Here is a 26,473-nt window from a genome sequence, read left to right on the forward strand (position 1 = left end):
CTCGAATTTCTACTATTTTTCAACCTTGCAACTCGTAAAAATCGAACTAGGGTTCGGACGAATCCGATATCCCATTATACCCGTATCGTTTCCACTCCTAATATACCATTCAAGCGTTCGTAAGTTAGAACAAATAGATCTCCAATCGAATAGATCCGGGCTTCTTTACCAATCCCGATTCGGTAGAGAAATCCGGCATGTCGACCGGTCTCTTTGAAGAAGAACGACGACCGTCCCGCATGAAAAACCATCACATTCGAGCTGTTCCATCTGAATCTTCAGGTTTAAATGCTGGCACCGTCCGGGTTTGCACTATCCAATCGCCTCACCATAAGCATTTTTCGTACGCAGGTTAGACGGACCCCACGGAATAATGCCGCGGGCACCGCACTGCCGTCGTGCGTTTCCTTCTCGCTCGCATCTCTCTCTCTCCCGGATGGCTTTTGCTGTGCGGTTCTGTACTCCAACCTGGACGATACGGCCGGTCTCATCCCACCGACGCACGGCTTTTGATTACCTTCGCATTCCCTTACTATAGAGCTGACAAGAGTTTCATTGTTTCGCACTCTTTGTGCAATGCATTTTTCTGCTGCTGCTGCAATTGATAGAATTGTCGTGCCTTTATCAATTGAGAGAAAAGTGTCAAATAAGTCCTAAACCTATTATATTTATGTCAATTTAATTCTAAATTTATTAATGATACAAGCTTAAAGTCGATTTAGTCATTTCAACTAATTTTGAGTGGGTATTACTAATGCGAACAACTTTTAACGGTATTTTAATAATTTTTCGAATTACTTATTATTTTTATTTTTTCTCTCTTTTTTTTCCTCCTTCTAATTAGACACCCGACCTTGGCAATCGGCCGAGGCGAGGGCCAGGCTTGACCTCCCCTGCCAACCCAATGCACAACCCTCATGGCCTTTGGCGAGGGCAAGGCTAGCCGAGGGCTAGTGAGCCTCTAGTTGGTCGTCAAGGTCCAACAACTTAGCAAGAGAAAGGGAATGGATAAATAATAATAATAATAATAATAATAATAATAATTCAAAATATTATTAAAATTTTTCTACATTAGTATCGGTTGTGTCATGTAAACTAGCCGGTATCCACACTAGTAATATCTGGCCAAAATTAGTCAAAACGACATAATTGACCCTAGGTCAAAATGTTTAGGATAAAATAGGTGCAAATGCAAAAGAGCTTAACACTTTTACGACACTTTCCCCCATTCACCGACGTACCCTATCACGGCGAAAATGAACTGGATTGACAATGCCATGGCCATACTTATACGAGATGAGTGGATCTACCATGCGTATGGTCCGGACGACGCTGAAGGCCATGACCCGAAATGCTAGCCGCCCACAATCCCAAGCCCGTTCCAACAGTCGCGGCGTGCGTGCTACATGTCCTTCACCGTAACAAGGTTATCTAGGTTTTGGGATTGTTTAACTTCAATTCACGCCGGTCAATTCCTCAAAACTCAAAAGGGGTACTCGCGAAGCACGGTTGGGTTCGAACATGCGCGGGATGTAGAATGCAACATGGTGATGCGAATCCGGAGGAAGAAAGGACTTTGCAATTGGGGCTAACATAGGATTTTTCAGCTCATACAACTGAACGGCCCAAGAGGCCTGATCGTGCCATCGACCTTTTTCTTTAGGTGCAATTGCCGTGCAAGCTCGATCACTGTCAAGACATGATGATGGATCGAGGGATCACATCCTGCTTAAACACCAGGAGAAACTAATGTTAGTATAAATGCGAATCTCGCATGAGTTGCAGTTCGCATCGGGTTCAAAAGGAATGGGGAGCATATATGGAAGTTTGACAATTTGTGAAATCGGGAGAGTCCGGAACCCGGTGCCAAAGATCACGTGCTTCTTGAGGCGCAAGATCCCAATCGTTTTACTAATCAAACAGCCTATGAACGTTAAATGGGATGTATAGAAGATAATTTGCATTGAAATTCTTAGGATGATTATGATATGATTCCCATAAATCTCTCAAACACCCGTAATCTTGAATTCTAATTTTGGATTTGTATATTTATCGATTTAACTAACTTCTTCATTAGAACGTTTTGCCTATTTTCACTTGCATGAAATGTGCTCTTTTCTCCAGTATTTAACTTTTAAAAAATTTTGGATATCAAATATTGCCTTCATTTAACAGTTCAGTTTAATGATTCGAGTTATGAAACTTATTTCGTATTTTCTTTATCTAACATTTTGAACTGTTCAATGACATCATCCGTGGCATTCCCAATCAAATGCGTTGATATTCTTTTTTTTTTTTTTTTCGAACGTTGATATTCTTTTCGTTTCGTCAAAAGGGTGCGAATTACAAAGGGCCGCGCGATGTCGAACTTAAACCCTACACGGGTGTTTTTCCTTTAGCTGTGTCCTTCGAGGTACTGTCCAGTTTCCGACAACTGGGAAACACCGATTAATGCATTTCACGTGGGGTTTTATTATAATTCAAACCGGTAAAGAAATCAGATTAGATTATTTCAATTTATTTTGCCTCAGGACTACCAATATACTCACTATATTATTAATAATTCGCAATACAAATTCTCTGGTTCATATTCTGCACAGACAGAAGCATGGAAGCTGCTGCTGCGTTCCCAGAAGATTAATGCCAAAATCCAGTATTTTATAACCAAATTATTTATAAAAAAAATAAAAATCAACGTGCCATAAGTCTCGTGAAAGATTAATTATTAAGGGCTACTATTTATAACCAATTTTTTTTCCCTTTTGGAAAGGAAAAATCTCTCCGTCTATATGAAATGAATGCAATCACTGTATATGAAAAGTGCATCTACATTGATGTTTAATAGGTTTAGATGATAGTAAAAAATCTTCAAAAAAAAAAAAAAAAAAAAGAAAAGAAATCAGGAAATCCGATTTAAGAGTTTATTTCGGATCACATCCTTTAAACAATCCCACCTCTCATTATTTTATTTACAAATTTGCCTGACTCTAGATATTATTTCTGATTGCTTTTTTTTTTTTTTTTTAAAGACAGCTCATTTGTCAATTTTGCCTCTATATATAGTTTGTATCATCCGATGTGTAACTCGAAACGTACCTAAGTACCTCCCTACAAATGCTCTCACTAAAACAAATGAATTGAGTAGTGGACGATAGACTTTACGGTAACCACCCTAGAAAAAGTCGACGACACCGATTGCCTCTCCCCACCCTTTTACCCAACAAACAAAAAAGTAAGGATAACATCCTAAAACACATGTTTGTAGTAGCATGCAATAGTGGGGATGATTGGTTCCTGATCTAATATCCGTGTGGTCCAGTGGAACTAGTGGAGTCACAATAATTCCTCTAGATCCAATACTCACTTGATCAATTGAGCCTCTACAACTACACATATCCTGTCTTGTTTCGAAACTCTAACAAAAATCTTTGCACCCACTGCGAAACATGCCTGTTGCCTCGACCACCGATGGCGATGGTGGCTTGAAGAAATTGGAGTGCCTATCTCCGGTCTTTAAGGCTTGCTCCAAGCTCGAGACTCGCTTAGGCTTTGACGATGAAGTGCTCGCCAAATTCATCACCGAGCTTGGCCGAAACAGCAATCGGTCGACGAATTCAATGCAAGCTCAAGGAGAATAGAGCCTAGAGGTGGGAGGGAAAGGGCGAGGCATGAGAGCTGAGCATCAACTATCAAGCAAGGCTTGAGGGGCAGGAGGCAATTATTGTCGAGCAAGGCTGAGAAGCGACTAGGGTTTAGGGGATTAGGATTGTGAAAGAGACATGCGTGAGAGAGGAGAGGAAAAGAGCAGAGGAGGCATGACTTGGCTTGTGAAAGACGAACGAGGAAAGAGGAGAGGATGTGTGAGAAATACAAATAATTATAATAAATAATAAATAATAAATAATAAATTCGGTCCGGGGATCTAGTCTTCTTTGGAATCGAAAACCGGACCAAAAATCACCGATTCTAATTTTATGGAATTAGGAATTGGACTAACGCTCCTAAGAGCTACCTAAAGATTGACAAATTTGGTCCAGTCCGGTCCAAGCATTTCTCAATTTGGGTGGTTCATTGTTGCTCACCCATATGCAATAGGTTACTACATCGATCCTCAACTTTTGTCGTTTACACATTCGATGGGGAGAACTGGTCTTGCCATTTTGAATTGAATTCTAGCATCTTCAAAAAGATATTAATCATTCATGCGATGTAAGTCGACTTTGAACCCCTAGCTTCGCATTTTGTCCTTTTGAGGGTTAGGAGGGACTAGGCTCAAACCCAAATAAAGCCGCCATCTTTTCCTAATAAAGTCACTTTCTTTCCACGTGTGAAAGCTTAATCAAGCATATAATCCTCCCCTCTCCAAAAGCCACTGACCTATTCCTCGAATGATTATACTTATACATCCACAAAATCACGGGTCACGTGCCCGGCACGACTCCCTCCTGCTACGCTAGATTCCGAAGCTGGTCCTGTCCCTCCACGGACTATATATATTATCAGCCACATGCGCCGACCATACCATGGTGGCGTCGACGTAGACCCACTCCCCATCCCGCCGATAAACAACCGTAATAATTCATCAATCATGCCCCTATTCCGAACTGTGCCGTGACCTCACGGGCCACCAATAATGCAAAAATCCCCCGGCCAGCCCCTCCCGGAAATTCAAATTTTTCATGTGGGGGGTGGAGCAAAGGACAAGAGCCCTTTAGGTTTGCCGCCGCTGTCTGCAGATTGATAATCTAAGTTTCGACCACTCGTATGTGAGATTGAGGCACCGGCAGCAGTGACGCCCCTTTCGGGACACGTTCGTGTTTATACTAAGCCCGAATTCACGTACGTCCAAAGCTGGAATTCATAAACTAGAATGTTTGGTGGAGGTTCCCTTTATCTTTTAATTCGCCCGAGGAACCAAACACTCCCTCCACTACCATTTTCTTGAAGGGAGAAAAGGATTGGGAGACCGAGGCGTACTTGATTGAACCGACGGGTCGGGTCCGATTATAAAGGTACTCCCTCGCGTATGTTTTCCGTATCCGTAAGTGGGCATTTCCGGGGTTCGTAGGCTCGGAGCTTCATCGGTCGCTTGGACAGCGATGGTTGTGAAGACTGAAGAGGGCATGCTCATGCAGGATGCTCCCTGATTGACAGCTACTTATCTCTCGTGCTGCCGCCTTTTTCCTTTGCTCATGCAAGATCGTTTCATTTTCGCTGGCCGCTTTCATGGTGCTCCTGTTGGATTTGTCCCGTTAACACGCACACATGTCGTGCCATATGACATGTCTCGAAAAGGCAATCGCACATGAGATATTCCCTCCATTTATTGAGCTTCGTCTTCGTTGAGTTCACTGAAAGAAAAGGGTGGTTTTCTGTAGTCTCGACTCTGCTCTGTAGTGGTAGTAGTGGTTGTAGCAGTTCGTGCACAGTGACAGGATCTAGCTCCGCACTGAATCGCAGATTGCATTCTGTAGCGCGCAGCAACACGTTTTTCCTCCCGAGTTAGGTTTTTCTGAGCTGTTCTCAACACATTTTTCTTCTCTCTCTCCTAGCTGATCTACATAGGTAAACGGGCCTATTTTTTTGGGGGACTTCTCAAGACGTTCATTGGATTTTGCTACTTTTTGTTCGGCTTTATTTTTGGCCTTCCCGAGGACAAAGTTTGACCTTTGAGCTCCACCCTCCACGACCCCCTGCGTTCTGCCTTAATATTACCTAATGCGAATTTAATATGTCGTCTCCATAGATCTGTTCTTTTCGAAAATTGAAACAGACCATCAAACGAGCTTCCAAGATTTGTGCTCTGGGTTATTGGTCTTTTTTTTTGTGTGGATGAAATGGGGAAGATGGCGAGCTTTGGCAAGATCTTGGAGTGTTTTAGCCTCTCATCACCGGCTGGCTCGTGCTCCTGTTTCTGCATGAACTCCATGGATGATCAAGCGGAAGGCCTCGGTCAGGACATCGAGAGCAAGCCACTGATCCCAAGCGACAACAAGCAGGTGATGAGGCTCAAGGACTTGATCGGTGGGACTCATCAGACCCTGGCGTTTCAGCTGAAGCCCAAGGTCAGATCCTTCTTTCAGTTTTCATTTGTGGGCTTCTTTTCTTTTCATTTGTTTAGTCTTTTTTGCGATTAGTTGAGCTTCTTTTCGAGTTTTGCAAGAAGGGTTCGGTTCAGATTCTGTGTCCGGGTTTCTGAATACTTTGTATGGGTGAAACATTTCGTAGATGGTGACTTTGAGAGTGGCCATGCATTGCCAAGGGTGTGCAAGAAGAGTGGAGAAGCATATCTTAAAGATGGATGGTACTAATGCTTGTTACTCTTTCCTAGTTTCTTCTTCATTTAACAGCTTCAATATGTCTCTCTCTGTACATGAACAAGATGAAAATAGAACTGCAGATGAGTTACCATTATCCACTAACTTTGAGGTTTCTTTATTTTGCTTCCCCTGAAAAAAAGAGAGGGAAAAATCATCCGGATGAAAACGAATTAGTATATGGTTTCAACTTTCAGAATTTAATTGGAAAAAATGACAGGAGTGACCTCTTACAAAATAGACCTGGAGAGCAAGATGGTGGTGGTGATTGGAGATATAATTCCTTTCGAAGTTCTTGAGAGCGTCTCCAAGGTCAAGTATGCAGAGCTATGGAGTGCCTGAAAGCTAATTGCCGAAAATGGTTAATAAATATCAAGAGCTCCTTTAGAGTCACCCATTTGCAGTTGAGATCTTCAAGAAAGCTAGCTCCACAACAGAGAAAAGGGCGATTAAAGAAAAATCTGTATGTCTTTTTACTCGCGATCATTGACGACTATTACAGTGGGATGAGCACAACAGGTTCTGAGGAATGTGCAGCAGGGAAAGTTGAGTGCGCACTTGGCAACGAAAGCAGATCCCCTTTTTTTCATGTGGCTTTATATTCTCGTGTTCGATTTTGTACTGATGTAAAGTATGACGGGCAAGATTGATTGCTCCATGGCACAAAAACTCGAAATCATATGTATTACCGAATTTGGTATGCACCATTGATAAGGTGATGGCTCTACTCCGAAGGGTGCTCTTATGATGCTTTTGGACAAGGTAGGCTCCACCCTAATGGAGGAGGCTTATCTCCACAAGATAATGGTCTAGACTCTCTTGATATCAGTCCTCAAGGCTATCAAGTTTGCGATTGTCCACAATCCAAATCCTCATAATTCATCCATTGTCTTGTCCTTCCAATTTCAACTAACCATTACTTTAGCAGTTTTTATTGTAGATGCAGTCTATGAAAAGCTCTACTTATGCATAGTGATGTGGAGAGTTCGGTGAGGGAAGTTCTTGTTTCTTAGCTCCAGATTGGCACCCTGAATATCGGTAGTTCTTGTCCGTAGCTCTTCTAGCTCCTGTTCCGGCATTCTCCTCTCCCTATTTCAACTATCACTTTAGCATTGTAGAACCTCCCTTCCATACTTCAGATTGTGAGCTTATTGGCAATTGGAGAAAAAATTAATGGACTACATGGGTAAGATAGAACACACAGTAAGAACAGAAAGAAACATGTATCAAATAAAAGAGAAACGACAAATCTACCTAACCAGAGACAATGTGAGAGTATGAAACGTGATTTATAAGGAAGGAAGAAATAACCGGGAATATAAACATAAGATTGAAAATGAAGAAAGAAAGAAAGAAATAAAGAAAGAACGGGGAATATAAACATAAGATAGAATACCTGGTAAGAACAGACGATAGGACACCCATCACATAAATGGAAATGGCAAAACTACCCAAGAAGTCTCCGCATTAAGGATGAGGATAAATAGAGAGAACTGAAACTTGTCTGGAAGAATTAGCATGCCCTTATCTTTTCTGCGAGTATGACTTGCTCCTAACATGCAAAGATTACAAAATCCTTTTTCCAGAAAAGGAGACTCAAACTTTAAACAGTAATTCTCTCATACAACCGTTATATCATAGGCAATCATAATAAACGGAAGAAACCTATCATCATCAAATTAAAACCCAAAAGTATGAACCGAACATTCAGCAGCCTCTGTCAAATACAACAAGGAAAGGATAGAGAAGCTCCATCATATGTTCATTCATTTACCTCATTATTTTAAAGGAGGATGTATATTTCTACTTCAGACGCACCATTGATGTCGCACGCTGGGCAAAAAGTACATCAAGAAGACCCTTCAAAGTTTCCGATGGGACCAGCTCCTTATATACTTTAGTCTCCTGCCATGACAATTTTCTTTGTCAGCAAATTCACAAACAGAACTAAGCTTTGCTTCAAAACTATTCACGCCCCTACTCCTTCCTCCCAAAAGCTCCTCCCAGCAGATAAGTTGAGCCGAACGGTCTACAACGTCCCGAGAATGCTAGTAATGTGGGCATATTTAGTGACTAAATGCACAATATTATCCAACGTTGTGGCCACAGCAAATCTTGCTCTTTCGAGGAAGACAAATTAGGTATCTATGCCAGATTAGCCACTCTCTAAAATGTACCTTTAGAACCTGAGTACATCCACCGTGAATAATGCCATCTTCGATCACATCAAGGCACGCCTGAAGCTGAGGCAAGTGAAGGGCAGTCTTCTTGGCTTCATCTCGTGCGATTTTCAGTATCTTGCATGCTTTGGACAGGAAGGAAGCTTATCTGTTCAATGGAGTGAACGAACACATGGTTTATGCCTATATGCAATGTCCAGATCCCAGAAACCAGATACTTTCAGCAATTCTCCTGGAGAAACGATGTCATCAATAAGACCTAGTCCTTCCCCTCTTCTCGCGTACTTGGTTTGGGTGACTGCAGATCATTATATGTTACAATAAATTAGCATGTTCTTAAATTAATAAATGCATATACATATCACTGGGGAGCTGATTGCTCTTTTTCTTGGAATAAAAGTCACTAAGGCTAAGCAATTGCCTAGGTTTGGCAATACTTTATTTAGAGCAATTGGATTGAATCTTCCCCTTCACATGCTTCATCCTAGAGATTCCTCTGATTTTCAAATACTTGCAGCATCTATATTCTCTTATGTTATAGCAAATCTTCATTAGAATACGGCAGCAAGATATTCTAGTACCATTAATATTATCTACTTAAGATGCTGCTCATTTCAAAATTGGTGGTGGTTTGGGATCAAAACAGAACTTCAGATGAATCTTCCGGTGGACTTAGATCTTTGTATTTCGCTATTTTTTCCATACATGCGCAATAAATTATATTCTTCTGTATGATTCAATTGACTTAGATGCATGGTAAAATCCGCAGCTAGTCAAGTATATTCATACTCTTTTTGTACTAGGGTGAATGGCTTCTGTTTTATCTTGCTAAGGAAACCTTGCTTCTCTAGAAGAAACCCTTTGCCTTGTTTATGTGATTGACGAAAGCAAGCAAGAACGGTAGATTTTTTTTTTTTTTTCTGTATTCTTCATGATCCAATGCTTCATCACTTCCTCTTTTTTCGCGTATTGACTTGTAAACGTACTTTGAATTTGCTTCTGCATAGATATACACATATATCAGATCCGGATGCTAAGGGCTACTCTGACATACTGATTAAGGAAGGTAATGTCAACTTTTTGTCTCTCGCACAAATCCATATGGTGGAACAAAGAAAACTATTTGAATCTAGACACCAAACCAAACGAATGTGTGATCTGAGCATCCATTCTCAGAATATCAGCTATCTCTCTTAAGCACTAGTAAGGATCAAGAAAAACAGAAGGATGAGGGATCAGCATTATCGGCATATCTCCTCTGGATTCATCCAGCTCCTTCTGATCGGATGCGCGTAGATCTGCTGCCTCGCAGCTTGTTACCTAATCTTCTGGTGACTTCTTTTACCCAGCTATCGCCCCACAAAGAAAGCCGAAATCGGAAATGACCATCTTTATTAGAGACATCACTTTAACAAAAAATATATATATACGCATCCTGGCGCGGAAGTTTAACGAATCAGCTTTTGGGTTTTCGTTAGAAATCTCCCGGGTCAAACGTGGATCCTCTTGCTTGTTCAAAGCCACTTGTGCCGCTAACACTACAGAAATCGGGATCACGGCACGATGCCTATTCTTAGCACTCGTGGTTTTGGCTAGTGGGTTTACGTTCACCATTACGTTCCGCCTCCCTCTCTGCGGACATTACAGGAGTAAACCCAAACTCATCTAAATCAAAGTCAGGTCAAAACCCATTAAAATCAAACTAAGCTCAGACTCAACAAACCCAAATAAACTCAAGATTCCACAGAGCCATCTGAGCTCATACTCAACAGAATCATCAGATATTCAGATTTACACGGTCGACTGCCGTATTCGGCCATTTCAATCAAAATAGGGTAATTAGCATCGCAGTTTGAAGGGATGATTTCATCATATCCATTGGCTGAAGAGTGCTCTAATCAACAATTGACTAAAAAGATTTAATGGTATTCAAATGCATTTTTTCTCACGGTTCATTTACAGGCATTTTTTAAGGAAAATTACGACATTTGAGCACAATTATTCACTGATGGGGCCTGAGTTTGAGAAAATTGTCCAAAAAGTCATAAATCTATTGCACTAACTACCTTATATTTATGAAGGTTTTGGCCGGAAAATGCTGGCGTGGACATTGGTGGTGCCACGTAAGACTGATGGCGTTGTTACTAAGAACAAGAAAATAAATTTACCTTACATTTGGGTTGATTATGATTTTTCATGAAAAGTTATTAGGGGTGATCATAATCCGGATTGGGCCGATCCAACACCTAAGGACCAACCCGTATTAAAATTCAAAAAATATTAAAATATTATTAAAATTGTTGGTCCCTAATTTTTTCTAGAAAAATTGACCGATGGATTGAATCCGATCCAATTGAGCGTGAGATTGAAAAGTGCAGGGACCAATCTTATGGGTTCGATAAATTTACCATAGATTTGGGTTGAGATTTTTTATGAAAAATTATTAGGGTCAACCCAACACCTAAGAGACCAATCGATAATTTTTTTATTTATTTCATTTTTCGTATTCCATGAGAAGACAAACCTATTATTTCAAATTACATAACCATCAACAAGGGCAAGTCGCAAGATGAGGGCCAACCGTGAGGCGAGTGAATAGAGGCAAGCCGTGAGGTGAGTGACGAATGGTGAAGTTGCTCATGAGCGAAAAAGGTTTCTAATTAGGGCTTTGTTTCCTTCTGATTTACTTGGCAACGAGCGAGGTTAGTGAAAAGAGGCAAGTGGTGCGAGCGTCAAGTGATGAGGGGCGCGAGCATTGAGCATTGAGCATTGAGCATTGAGCGCCAAGTGTGGTAAAAGTCATGCGGCGAGCAGGGGGAGGTTGCTCATGAGTGAAAAGTTGTTTCTTTCAAGTAAAAATTGAAGATGATAAAGAAGAAAGGAGAACAATAATAGTGGAGGAGGAGGACGTCGTTTGATGCTGTTATATAATATATATATAGTCAAGGTTGGTTCTTGTTGAACTAGCCCCAAATTCTTAGAGTCAAGGACCAATTTGCACAATACTGGTCAAGGAAATCTCATAACCAAGGATTGACCAAGTTCTTTTTGGGAATCGGACTAGGATTGACAGGGTTGGGCCAATCTAGGGTTAACCTAGGATTGATGCTCACCCTTATAAGTTATAGGGGATTAGATATTGAACCTTATAGATTTGAGAGTAAATTATTTTCATATGAAGAATGGTTACTGATTTATCATTTACAAAATCTTATACAAAAACTACAATTACAAGGGACAATCACTAAGCATAGCTACCCTTGCTTGCACAATTTGAGGTATTTTTACTATGCTACTGATTAATTATTGAGTGTCAACATTTTTCACGTCAAGAGAAATATAGACAAACTATTATGTATAATGGAGAAAATTATCTAAAAAGTTATAAATTTATTGTACTTTTGCTAATTCAGTCCTAAACCTTTTAATTTTACTAATTTAGTCATAAACTTTTTCACATTTTGCCAATTCAGCCCTAAATCTTTTCACTTCTTGCCAATTGAGTCCATTTAATTAATTTTGGCAAGAAATTGCTGATGTAAATAGCCGGCACGACGTCACAATTTTTAAATAATATTTTAATAATAATTTGAATTTTTTTAATGGTTTTTTCTCTTTTTTTTAAAAAACTTTTTTTAGCTAGGGCTAACCAAGGTTGCCGGCCACAATTAAGGGCCAACCAACCCTCATCGTCCTTAGGCGAGGGCGTCAAGCCCCTTGCTAGCCTTGGGTGAGGGCTGCGATGGCGTCGCTAGATTTGGTTGGGTGAGGGTTTGTTGGCCCTCGTCGGCTCCAGAAGGGCTCCAAGTGAGGTTGTTGCTTGGGGCCATCAAGGGCGTCTCGGCCCTCGCCCAGGGTCGATGAGGGTTGGCCTACCCTTGCTTGTGCCTAGCGAGGGTTGCCGGCCTCCCCATGTGGTTGGTGAGGATCAGCCGGCCACCCCCTCATCGGCCAAACTCCAAATCCCAAAAAAAAAAAAAAAAGTAAACAAAGAAAAGAAGAAGAAGGTTGCCTTCACTTCCTCCCAAATTCATGGCCAAAATTAGTCAGATGTGGTTGGTGAGGATCAGCCGAAAGCCACCCCTTTAGGACTCATCGGCAAACTCCAAATCCCCCTAAAAAAAAAAAAATTATAAAAGAAATTCAAGGTAAACAAAGAAAAAACCATAGAAGACCAAAAGCTAAAACCATTGTCATCACTTTTTTTTGTCTGCTAGTGGCTTTTCAGGCCAATGAATGTCAAACAAAGAGTTTAGAAATGCTTTCGGCCTTTTCTTTCATTATCATACTTTCCAAGTGTCTAAAGGATGATTCGTGATTGTCTCTATATTCCATTAACTAAACACCAAGTAATCTAGAAAATTATAATATTCGACCATTAAATATTCTGACAAAAAAACATTAAATATAACAACAAAAAGAAAGAGGTCTCGGGTCAGGCCTCTCAAAAGGGTCTAGCAATGTGGCTTCTTAGGTCAAGATAGGTTTTAGGAGGCATGGTTCTCTCCCTATAACTTCACATAAAGGATTCCATACCTCTTTGTTGATGAGGACCAATAATTATGTGGATCTCACAGTAATCAGGGTGCATTTGGTTCAGCATTTTGAAAACCTATTGGGAAAATGCAAAGCAGTTTAGCCTAAAGTCTTTTAAGCAAATGCAAAGGTCGTTTGGTAAACTATGCTTTAAGAAGCAACTTTGAGAAAAATGTTGTTTGGCAGAAAACACATTTGAACAGCTTTTTGGGTGATTAATATTAGTTGTATAATTTTATTTATTTAAAATTGAAAAAATAATGTATGCAACTTTTTAAATATAAATTTTGAACATATATATATATATAAACAAGACCAAATCTTTCCTCGGAATTTTTTAATTTTTATTTGTTTAAAATTGAAAAAAAATACTGTATGCAACTTTTTAAATATAAATTTTAACAATCATACTAAAAAAATCAAAAACATATATAATTTTTTTTAATGTATGCAACTTTTTAAATATAAATTTTAAGAAATACCAAACCCTTTATTAGAACTTTTAATTTTTATTTGCTTAAAATTGAAAAAAAAAATGATGTATGCAACTTTTAAATATAAATTTTCATAATAATGTTAAAAAATAAAATACACACACACACACACACACACACACACACACACACACACACATATATATTTTAAAAGATATATATATATATTTTAAAAGACCAAATCCCACGTCAAAATTTTGGCGACCCAATCATCCATTAAAAATTAGGGATTAATTTTAACCCCTAAACAAAAATATTAGAATTAAATTGTATAACATATAGTTTTAGGAGCATTTTTTTTTATTACATTTGCAATTGATTGGTGACGGATGGATTTGAATCAATGGTGGGAGAATTTGGCCAAGCTCATTATTCTTTAAATGGGTCTATCTTAATGCAAACGTGAAAATCGCTAATTAAGCTTGATCTTAGGAAATATTGAGGCAAACTAGGATAATGATATCAAGAAATCTTTTGGTCGCCTAGTAAGCAATCGGTATGATTCTCAAGGTACTTGCGTGTGTGCTTAAAAGGAGCAAGTAAGCCATGGTTGATTCTGTTAATCGTGGAGAAAAAGAAAGAAGGGGCAGAAAGAATTCTTTTGCTGACCTAGTGAATATAAATATGCAGATAAAGATACCGAAGGAAGGGCATGAAAAGATCAGCATTATTCATATATGGAAAGGAATTTTTAAAAGAAAGTTTGGTGCATGTAAGAGGGGAAATACATTGTGTAAACGAGCTGTCTTTCTTCAAAAAGGAAAGAAGGACACGATTCTTCCATGAGGACGCGTGGATTCGCAAAACATACAAAGGAAAAAGTGGAAAAAAAAAAAAAAAAAAAGAGAAGAAGATAGACCCTCACAAAAGAGGGAAGTCGGATACGTGACACTATTTCATATATTCATGTTTCCCCTTCTGAAGTTCAGAGTCGGCTAGTATAAAAGTATGACGATCAAGAAAAGAGGGGGTCGGCATTGAGAGATATACACGTGAGAGAGAATAAAGAGAAGGAGCTCTCTCGGCCAAACCGAGGAGCCCCACGTTGTGCGAGGCCCTTTGCTGCAGCGTCACACCCGAGCCGCCTAAGTTACCGTTACTACACTGTCTTTGCCGCGTCGCCCCCTGTAGCGACGATGGACTCGCTGCTGTGACCTCTTTGCCTTTCCGACGAGCTGCTATCTGGTGCCAACTTCCTACCATCGTGACCAAGGACGAGTTACTGCCTTCCTCGCGCTCAACTGTTGCTTGATTCGCTTCTGCCCCGGCGGGACCGTAATTTCTCCTTGCAGCAATCACTCGAGCAGCCCTCGCATCCCTGATGATCCACGATCTGCTGCTTTTGCTATACCGTGAACCAGCGAACCCCAGGGACGCTTGAACCACTACAGCCTTGTTCGGAGTCAGCGAGGACTCCTGCAAGTTCCATCTAGCCTGGCGATGCCCTGAAGTGTTTTCTTCTGACTCACCGACAATCACCAAACAGGCTTTTGCGCTTTGTTCGTATTCGTTCTTTGCAGGTTTCGTCGAAGTCCAAAGAGGGCCACACAATTCAATACGAGGTCACTCGTTGAACATACGGCCACAATTGAGAGCATAGAGAGAGAAGAAATCGTGAGGGGATCGGCCATGATCCACAATTGAGAAACGGCACATTGAGAGAGCTTCAAATCCGCTAGTTCTGGACGAGCTCCAAATCCCATCGACATATCTGCTTGCTGGCCTGAAAGTGTCGTCTCTTTTGCTCGCTGTCCCGAAACCACCAGCGGCTCTACTTTGTCTCGGACAACGCCTTTAGCTCCTGATCCTGTGACACCTCACGCCGAGATCTTCAAGCAGTTCCAGATTCGCAGCCTATCCGACGGATGCATGCTTTAGCCAAATTGATTCTGTGTTTGCGGATTAGTAGGAGTTGATCCATCGTTGGTTGAATCACATTATTGCCTCTCCAAGGTGTCGTTCCGTCAGTTGTCCAGCGAGTGCAGTCACGTCCAGCAACTACCCGAGGAGTACCACTGCACCTAACCCATCTCGACGCCAGAACCTCACCCAGCTTATCTCCATTTTGTTACGCCTAGACTCGCTGTCTTATTGCTTTCCCACACCCGAGTTCTATTTTGCAGATTCACCCAAGGCTAGTCCAGTGTTGACGCAGTCGAGATACTCCTCCAAGCGAAGTCCAACTTGCTGATACCCTTGCCGAATTTCCCATCATTGTTGCTGTTGCCTCTTCATCGTGAGCTCTCGACGATAATCACACGATGGCTACCGAGAGCTCCTTACACTGCCGTGATCAAGACCCTTTCACGTTCGTGAGCAACCCCTTACCCGTGAATCACCATGCCGCAAGTCACCATCGGGCCATCGCCAATCACCCATAGCAATTCTCGCCATCCACCATCCGTCTGAATTTGGAAATATTAGGGCCTATTGTGACGATCCACGGCTGAAACGCAACACGGTTTTCCAGTCCCAAACATCATCGTGCGTAGCTGTCGAAGGCCACGCAAGGAAGGTCAAATCTTTAGTCAAAAGAAAGATACAAGCGGTGGTCAAAGAGCCTTGGTGGAAATTTGAAACAAGAAGAGAGGGTTAAAGCGATGGTGGTTTTCCTTTAGCGGTCAAAGGGTGATTCAGCTAAAATTTCTCTGTCCAGTGCACATTGAGGAAAGGAGAATCTTTGGTCTATTCTCGTAGAATTTAGGGACCATCAAAGAAAGTCCGTCAGCTTCAAATTTTTGCTTTGTTCGTGCCTTGCAGTCCGCTTTGTTCTTTCTTGCAGATTCATGGACGTTTGTCAAGCGCCGTCGGCACCATCGCCCATCATCATCCGAGCTCGTTGTTTGGGAATTCCAATTTGCGAAATTTATCCGCGCAATAATTTGAATTAGGTAATTATCTTGTTTGCCATCAATTTGAATATTTTGTGATTCAATTTGATTGAGAATATTACATGATTCCTAAATTTGAGCGATAAGTGCACTCCCAATTAGGATTTATTTCCTAATTTGCAACCGCATATAATCTTTGATTCCATCTATAATTCTTTAGATAGAATTATTGATTCCGCGGGAATCTTTAAAGTTGATGCTTTGATCTTTAAGACTTAAGATCAACTCATCGATTTTATTCGCGAAATTTCAAGTTGATTGGACATTATTTCTTTATTTGCATTAATTGGGTGATATACGATCTTGAGTGATTGGATGCTTGTCATGCTTTAATTGCTTTGTTTATGCTGAAAATACAAAAAAAATTGCATATCATATAGGTTAGAATTGATTTCCTAAATAGGATTGCCTGTTTATTATTTTATAATTCTGAATTTAATAAAACACCAAAAATATCTTTTTTAGAATAAATTGAATTTTCTCCTATAGGATAGCTTGCGTGTTTGAATTAGAGTATTTAATTAATTTCGAATTTCATGGAAATGCAAAAAAAAAATTGTCTTAAAATAATTTAATTTCATTCTTTAGGATAGACTGCATGCTTATATTTTATTTATGTCATATAGCTTACGTCATATTGTCATGTCCTATCATTTTATGTTAGATTAGTAGCATGCATTAAATAAAGCATGATTCTCATTAAATGAGTGAAAAAAAAAATTGCATGTTAATTAGAAATCATATATAGGACCGTCGATGTGAATTTTGATCTAACATTATAGATGCTTTCATTGCTATGAGGTAAATCCCATAATTTCTTTATTGCTTTCTTAAGTGTTAAATTGATGGTTTGCGTACCCGCATGGTCACCTCACATTTTAGAAAAATAAATTAAAATCAGTTCAAATTGCCTGCAAAATAATTTTTTTAAATAAAAGATAAAGGTACCGAAAGGGCATTATAAAAGTCTAGTGTAAGCAAGTCTTTGAACTCACAATCTCTGGTTCGTAGGATTAAACTAAATCTCCCGTTACTTTACTTGGGTTTCTAATCGACCCACTAAAAACAGATTAGTGGCGACTTCTAATAAAAAAATCAAGAACTCGAACCTAAGTCGCGAATTGGCATGGACATAGGAGAGCCCGAGCTAAGTTTAGGTTTGGTAATCCATTAGCCAAACCCTAGGTGGTGCACTCGAGGTTAGGTCGCAATAACTTGGTGACTTCACTAGTTCACTAGGGACTTGAGTTAAAGTTCTTAGTGGACTTAGGCCGATTTTCTCTTCTATTTTTGAAAAAACATTTTTGTTTGGCAGCAATAATCCTAGGCACATCTCTAACGTTTAAGGTATTAAATGTTCTTGCAGGATGAGAGGTATAAGGGGAAGTGTAAGGAGAAGTGTTTGCTAATCTTTGTTTTGCGGGAGGTGTATGAATGTATGGTTTATTTTCATGAACGAAGTATTGTTTGATATAAACTGTCGTGCATGCCTATGCATTTACACAACATTACTGCACATACAACTTGCCACCGGACCTAGGCTGCACTCGAATTAGGAAGTTAATTACACTTAGGGGGTTAGTTTAGTTTTAATTAAGGATTAGTAGTTAGTTTAGTTGGTGTAACTAAGTTACTTAGGTTAGTTACCTAGACTAGTTAGTTAGGTGGTTAGTTTGGTTAGGTTAACTACCCTAGGTTAGTTAGTTAACTAGGGTTAGTTAGTTAACCACGGTTAGTTTAATTAACCGTGGTTAGTTTAATTAAATTAGATTTATTTAATTTAAATGTTATTTATTTAATAAATTATATTTAGCGTAAATTGTGCCGAGATAGCCGATTAGTGAAATTTTAGGATTGGCGACTTTCAGCAGCATTTTTTTAATACTTTGAACACATTTCTCGCTCCTTTGCGGTGAACATTTTAAGCTCAATCCACTAGGCATATGGGGTAAGAGAATAGAACAAAGCTCATCTATCCGTAGGCAAAATAACAAGATTCATTATCCAAATGCACAACAAGACGCCTTGTTGATATTGTTATAAGATGCTTACATATCTAGACAATACATAAGCCTCTTTGAGCAGTGAACACATTCATCATTTTTTTTTTTGATGACCTTGAAACTCCTGTATAGCCGGTAGCCGGCAAGGTAAATCAGGAGCGACGCTAATCCAAGATCCACCACTAGGGCGCCACACTTAAGAATCTCTAACGACAGTGCTGAGATTCAAACTCCCCCATTCTCGGATGAGGGTGAGAGCGCAAAGCCAGCGCTGCCACTGTGGGCGGTGGTCGTCACATTCACCATTTTGAAGTTATAGGAAAATAAAATCACCCATTTCAATGGGAAGATAGGGGTATGTCAAAGGTTTCTCATGATGTGTATGTGTCCCTACTCTTTATACCTATGTTGCACGGACATGTTACATGTGTTTTCGTGTTGTGTCGACACGTGTTGAAGCACGTCAGACACGTCGACACGCTTAGACACGCGTTGACCGCATGTTGGATTTGTCAACATGTGGTCAACTTTTGTTGACACGCTTCAACACGCGTGTTTGAAAGGGTGGAGGCGAGGCAAGGGTGAGGGAGTGGAGATGAAGTCATGAGCGAAGGTGAGCTCGCGATGGCGAGAGACAGCCACAGAAAGAGCAGAGACTGAGGCGAGGGCCGTGAGGAGGAACTTCATGAGGAAGGCGCGCGTGGGGGAGGGCGGCGGTGGCGGCAAGGGGGAGGAGGAGGAGTTCGCGGTGGTGTGCAGCCTCTCGGTGCACAGGGACTGCGCGTTCCGCCTTAGTTTCCAATCCCTTTTCACTGAAATTTTTTTCTAGGTTACTCCCTTTTCCGCTCCTTTGGCGAATGCTGGTGCTTTTCTTGATCGAGTCTTTGATGCTTTCGGGGATAGGCGTCATGCGGCGAGCACTAAGGAGGAGAAGGAAAATAAAAGATTTAAAAAGGGGCTTGGCGTGTTGGAACTTGGAGGGAGGGGGAAGGGATGGGCTATCACTGTCAAGTGGTAGGGAGGGAAAAAAAGTGAAAAAAAAAAATTGGGATGGGGGAGAGAGAATGAGGGAAAAAAGGAAGTTTGGGCAAGGGGTTGTTAGGGGTGGATTTCGAAAAATAAAAGTAAATTTGGGACAATGAAATAAAAAAAACCTAGAATCTTACCGAAATTGTTGAATGATTAGTGTAAATTTATAGTAGGTTCTTTTTTTAATAAATTAATTATTTATAAATTAGATTCAAATTAATTAAAAATAAAAATATTTATTTAATAAATAACGTGTTCCAACGTATCAAAATTTTCTACATTTGAGAAATGACGTGTCGACGTGTCGTGTCGCGTGTCGGTGCAACCTTGCTCTACACAACCATCATCACGGAGATAATCTCTTTCAAAGAGTATTAGTCTAACAGACATTATTTTTACATAACACTCTTATCTTATAATTACACCTGCAACTACGTTTGGGCCACTTGCGTCCCCAGCGTTCTTAGCGGCAAGGACATTCCCAAGGCCATGTCCTCGGTCACGTGCTTCCACTTGAAAAATGATCCAAAAAATTGAATCATCTACTTTAGTATTAGGCCTCAAGTTTTCGGCATTATTTTGTAGAAGAGAAACCATGAGATGAATGACACCACCGCGAAGAAGAAGGTAGCCTTGCTGTTGATGATCGCCACGTCCAGTGGCAAGAATGCCCATGATATCATTTCACTTATCAGTTGGTTTGCAATGAAGGCGATTGTGCAACCCTTGGCTCATAACTTGAGCGGGAATAGCTCAGAGTTGTAGACTGAGGTAAGTGGTCCCATTCCCACCAAGTAGCTGGCCACATAGATGAACAATGATGCGATGTATTAGTGTTTGGTGTGGCCTTGGTTGATGTAATTTAAAGTCATTCCAAGGGAGACGAGGGACCCAATCATCTAGCCCAGGCTCCACAGCAGCATCTACCGTCGTCCAACCTTGCCAATAAGGAAGCCAAAAACTAGGGTGAACATTGCCTTTACAAATTCAAGTGCGATGGTCGTTAAGAGCTTGTCATCCGAGAACTCGACACCAATCATCTCGAAAATACGAGAGCTGTCAAGAAAGATTGTATCAAAGCCACAGGCTTGCCGAGCCACTTGCATCAAAATGGCGCAAACAAGCATGTGGAAGACATATCAAGTTGGGTAAAAGATATCCCACCACATGCCTAGGATTGGCCCATGCGCCACGTTGCTAATAGCCTCCTCGATTTTTACAAGCAAATGAGCTCCGAGTTTAAGATCCTAGCAAGGACGCCCTGTGCATCACACATGCATCCCTGCATGACGAGCCACCGAGGGGATTCTAGCCTTCCCGTGGATGATCACCTCGTCCGGTGGTAAGAATGCCCATGATATAATTCCACTCATCAATTGATTTGCAATGAAGGCAATTGCGCATCTCTTGGCTCACAACCTGAGCGTGAATAGCTCAGAGTTGTAAACTCAGGTGAGTGGTCCCATTCCCACCGAGTAGCTGACCACATAGATGAACAATGATGCGATGCATCAGTGTTTGGTGTAACCTTAGTCGATGTAATTTAAGGTCATTCCAAGAGAGACTAGAGACCCGATTATCCAACCCAAGCTCCACAGCAGCATCTGCCGTCGTCCAACCTTGTCGACAAGGAAGCTGGCAACTAGGGTGAATATTGCCTTTACAAATTCAAGTGCGATGGTCGTTAAAAGCTTGTCATCCGAGAACTTGACACCAATCATCTCGAAAATACGAGGGCTATCAAGAAAGATTGTATCAAAGTTACAGGCTTGCCGAGCCACTTGCATCAAAATAGCACAAACAAACATTTGGCAGACGGATCAAGTTGGGTAAAAGAGATCCCACCACACCTAGAGTCAATCCATGCGCCATGTTACTGACAACCTTCTTGATTTTTGCAAGCATATGAGCTCCGAGTTCCAGATCCTAGCAAGGACGCCCTGCGCATCATACATGCGTCCTTGCATGACATGCCACCGAGGGGATTCTAGCCTTGCAGTGGATGATCGCCTCGTCCGGTGGTAAGAATGCCCATGCTATAATTCTACTCGTCAGTTGGTTTGCAATGAAGGTAATTGTGCATCCCTTGGCTCACAACCTGAGCGGGAATAGCTTAGAGTTGTAGACTGAGGGGAGTGGTCCCATTCCCACCGAGCAGCTGGCCACATAGATGAACAATGATGCGATACATCAGTGTTTGGTGTGGCCTTAGTCGATGTAATTTAAGATCATTCCAAGGGAGACTAAGAACCTGATCATCCAGCCTAGGCTCCACAGCAGCATCAACCGTCGTCCAACCTTGTCAACAAGGAAGCTGGCAACTAGGATAAATATTGCCCTTACAAATTCTAGTGCAATGGTCGTTAAGAGCTTGTCATCCGAAAATTTGACACAAACTATCTCAAAACTACGAGGGCTGTAAAGAAAGATTGTATCAAAGACACAAGTTTAACGAGCCACTTGCATCAAAATGGCGCAAACACGCATGTGGTAGACGGATCGAGTTGGGTAAAAGAAATCCCACCATACGCTTAGGGTCGGCCCATGCGCCACGTTACTGACAGCCTTCTTGATTTTTGTAAGCAAATGAGCTACAAGTTCAAGATCCTAGAAAGGACGCCGTGCGCATCATACATGCGTCCCCGCATGACGAGCCACCGAGGGGATCTAGCCTTGTCGTGGATGATCACCTCGTCCGATTGTAAGAATGCCCATGATATAATTCCACTCATCAGTTGGTTTGCAATGAAGGCGATCGTACATCATTTGGCTCACAACCTAAGCGGGAATAGCTCAGAGTTGTAGACTCAGGTGAGTGATCCCATCCCCACTGAGCAGCTGGCCACATAGATGAACAATGATGCGATGCATTAGTGTTTGGTGTGGCCTTGGTCGATATAATTTAAGGTCATTCCAAAATAGACTAGGGACCTGATAATCTAGTCCAGGCTTCACAGCAGCATCTGCCGTTATCCAACCTTTTCAATAAGGAAGCTGGCAACTAAGGTGAATATTGCATTTACAAATTCGAGTGCAATTGTCGTTAAGAGCTTGTCATCTGAGAACTCGACACCAATTATCTCGAAAATACGAGGGCTGTAAAGAAAGATTGTATCAAAGCCACAGGCTTAACGAGCCACTTGCATCAAAATGACGCAAACAAGCATGTGGTAGACGGATCGAGTTGGGTAAAAGAGATCCCACCACACGCCTAGGGTCGGCCCATACGCCACGTTGCTGACAGCCTCCTCGATTTTTGCAAGCAAATGAGCTACGAATTCAAGATCCTAGAAAAGACGCCGTGCGCATCGTACATGCGTCCTCGCATGACGAGTCACTAAGGGGATTCTAGCCTTACCGTGGATGATCCCCTCGTTCGGTGGTAAGAATGCCCATGATATAATTCCACTCATAAGTTGGTTTGCAATGAAGGCGATTGCGCATCCCTTGGCTCACAACCTAAGTGGGAATAGCTCAGAATTGTAGACTGAGGTGAGTGGTCCCATCCCCACCAAGCAGCTGGCCACATAGATGAACAATGATGCGATGCATCAGTGTTTGATGTGGCCTTGATTGATGTAATTTAAGGTCATTCCAAGAGAGACTAGGAAGCCGATAATCTAGCCCATGCTCCATAGCAACATCTGCCGTCGTCCAACCTTGTCAACCGGGAAGCTGGCAACTAGGGTGAATATTGCCTTTACAAATTCGAGTGTGAGGTCGTTAAGAGCTTGTCATATGAAAACTTGATACTAATCATCTCGAAAATACGAGTGCTGTAAAGAAAGATTGTATCAAACCCACAGGCTTGCCGAGCCACTTGCATCAAAATGGCGAAAACAAGTATGTCGCAGACGGATCGAGTTGGGTAGAAGAGATCCCACAACACGTCTAAGATCGGACGATGCGCAACGTTGCTGACATCCTCCTCGATTTTTGCAAGCAAATGAGCTTCGAGTTCAAAATCCTAGCGAGGATGCCCTGCACATCGTACGTGCGTCCTTGCATGATGAGCCAATGCGGGGATTCTAGCCTTGTCGTTGATAATCGTCTCGTCCGGTTTTAAGAATGCCAATGATATAATTCCACTCATCAGTTGGTTTGCAATGAAAGTGACTACGCATCCCTTGTCTCACACCTTGAGTGGGAATAGCTCATAATTGTAGACTGAGGTGAGTGGTCCCATTCCAACCAAGCAGCTGGCCACATAGATGAACAATGATGCGATGCATCATTGTTTCGTATGACCTTGGTCGATGTAATTTAAGGTCATTCCAACAGAGGCTAGGGACCCGATCATCTAGCCCAGGCTTCACAGCAGCACCTGCCATCGTCCAACCTTATCAACAGGGAAGCTGGCAACTAGGGTGAATATTGCATTTACAAATTCGAGTGCGATGGTCGTTAAGAGCTTGTCATCCGGGAACTTGACATCAATTATCTCGAAAATACGAGGGCTGTAAAGAAAGATTGTATCAAAGCCACAGACTTGCCGAGCCACTTGCATCAAAATGGCACAAACAAGCTTTTGGCAGATGGATCGAGTTGGGTAAAAGAGATCCCACCACACGCCTAGGGTCGGCCCATGCGCCACATTGCTGACAGCCTCATCGAATTTTGCAAGCAAATGAACTCCAAGTTCAAGATCCTAGCAAGGACATCATGCGCATCGTACATGCGTCCTTGCATAACGAGCCACCAAGGTGATTCTAGCATTGCCGTGGATGATCGCCTCGTTTAGTGGTAAAAATGCCCATGATATAATTCAACTCATTAGTTGGTTTGTAATGAAGGCGATTGCGCATCCCTTGGCTCACAACCTAGGCGGGAATAACTCAGAGTTGTAGACTGGGGAGAGTGGTCCCATTCCCACCGAGCAGTTGGCCATATAGATGAACAATGATGCGATGCATCAGTGTTTCGTGTGGCCTTAGTCGATATAATTTAAGGTCATTCCAACGTAGACTAGGGACCCGATCATCCAGCCCAAAATCCACAGCAGCATCTACCCTCGTTCAACCTTGTCAACAGGGAAGCAGGCAACTAGGGAGAATATTGCATTTACAAATTCAAGTGCGATGGTCGTTAAGAGCTTGTCATCCTAGAACTTGACACAAATTATCTTGAAAATATGAGGGCTGTAAAGAAATATTGTATTAAAGCCACAGGCTTACCGAGCCACTGGCATCAAAATGGCGCAAACAAGCATGTGGCGGATGGATTGAGTTGGGTAAAATAGATCCCACAACATGCCAAGGGTCGGCCAATGCGCCACGTTGCTGACAGCCTCCTCGATTTTTGCAAGCAAATGAGCTCCATCTTTGAGATCCTAGCGAGGACGCCGTGCGCATCGTACATGCATCCTTGCATGACGACCCACCGAGGGGATTCTAGCCTTGCCGTGCATGATCGCCTCGTCCGGTGGTAAGAATGCCCATGATATAATTCCACTCATCAGTTGGTTTGCAATGAAGGCGATTGCACATCCCTTGGCTCACGACCTGAGCGGGAATAGCTCAGAGTTGTAGACTGAGGTGAGTGGTCCCATTCCCACCGAGTAGCTGGCCACATAGATGAACAATGATGCGATGCATCAGTGTTTGGTGTGGCATTGGTCTATGTGATTTAAGGTCATTCCAAGGGAGAGTAGGGACTCGATCATGCAGCTCAGGCTCCACAGCAGCATTTGTCATCGTCCAACCTTATCAACAAAGAAGCTGGCAATTATGGTAAATATTGCCTTTATAAATTCGAGTGCGATGGTCGTTAAGAACTTATCATCCGAGAACTTGACACCAATCATCTAAAAAATAAGAGGGTTGTAAAGAAAGATTTTATCAAAGTCACAAGCTTATCGAGCCACTTGCATCAAAATGGTGCAAACAAGCATGTGGCAGACGGATTGAGTTGGGTAAAAGAGATCCCACCACACGCCTAAGGTCAGCCCATCCGCCATGTTTCTGACAGCCTCCTTGATTTTTGCAAGCAAAGGAGCTCTGAGTTTGAGATCCTAACGAGGACGCCGTGCGCTTCGTACATGTGTCACTGCATGACGACCCACAGAGGGGATTCTAGCCTTGTCGTGCATGATTGCCTCGTTTTGTGATAAGAATGCTCATGCTATAATTCCACTCATCAGTTGGTTTGCAATGAAAGTGATTACACATCCCTTGGCTCACGACCTGAGCAGGAATAGATGAATAATGATGCGATGCATTAGTGATTGGTGTGGCCTTGGTCAATATAATTTAAGGTCATTCAAGAGTAGACTAGGGACCCGATCATTTAGCTCTGGCTCTACAGCAACATCTGCCCTCGTTCAACCTTGTCAACAAGGAAGCTGGCAACTAGGGAGAATATTGCATTTACAAATTCGAGTGCGATGGTCGTTAAGAGCTTGTCATCCGAGAAGTTGACAGCAACCATCTCGAAAATACGAGGGCTATAAAGAAAGATTGTATCAAAACCACAGGCCTGCCGAGCCATTTGTATCAAAATGGTGCAAACAAGCATGTGATAGACGGATCAAGTTGGGTAAAAGAGATCTCACCACACACCTAGGGTCGGCCCATAAGCCACTTTACTAACAGCCTTCTCGACTTTTGCAAGCAAATGAGCTCCGAGTTCAAGATCCTAGCAAGGATGCCTTGCGTATCGTACATGCGTCCTTGCATGACGAGCCACCGAGGGATTCTAGTCTTGCCGTGGACGATCGCCTCGTCCGATTGTAAGAATTCTCTTGATATAATTCCACTCATCAGTTGGTTTGCAATGAAGATAATTGCACATCCCTTGGCTCACGACCTGAGCGAGAATAGCTCAGAGTTGTAGACGAGGTGAGTGGTCACATTCCTACCGAGTAGCTGGCCACATAGATGAACAATCATGCGATGCATTAGTGTTTGGTGTGGCCTCGGTTGATATAATTTAAGGTCATTCCAATGGAGACTAGGAATGTGATCATCCAACCCAGGTTCCACAATAGCATTTGCCCTCGTCCAAGCTTGTCAACAAGGAAGTTGA

General features: G+C 41.9%; 1 protein-coding gene across 1 annotated transcript; it reads left to right on the forward strand.

Annotated features, from left to right (window-relative positions):
• Positions 1–4,702: 4,702 nt before the first annotated feature.
• Positions 4,703–7,145, forward strand: LOC104436619 (protein SODIUM POTASSIUM ROOT DEFECTIVE 2). Its single transcript, XM_010049452.3, has 3 exons — positions 4,703–6,065; positions 6,229–6,304; positions 6,538–7,145. The coding sequence occupies exons 1-3, from the start codon at positions 5,838–5,840 to the stop codon at positions 6,657–6,659; spliced, it is 426 nt and encodes a 141-aa protein (XP_010047754.2). The 5' UTR covers positions 4,703–5,837; the 3' UTR covers positions 6,660–7,145.
• The last annotated feature ends 19,328 nt before the right edge of the window (positions 7,146–26,473 follow it).

The sequence above is a fragment of the Eucalyptus grandis genome, chromosome 3 (assembly GCF_016545825.1).
Source record: "Eucalyptus grandis isolate ANBG69807.140 chromosome 3, ASM1654582v1, whole genome shotgun sequence".
Lineage (NCBI taxonomy): Eukaryota > Viridiplantae > Streptophyta > Magnoliopsida > Myrtales > Myrtaceae > Eucalyptus > Eucalyptus grandis.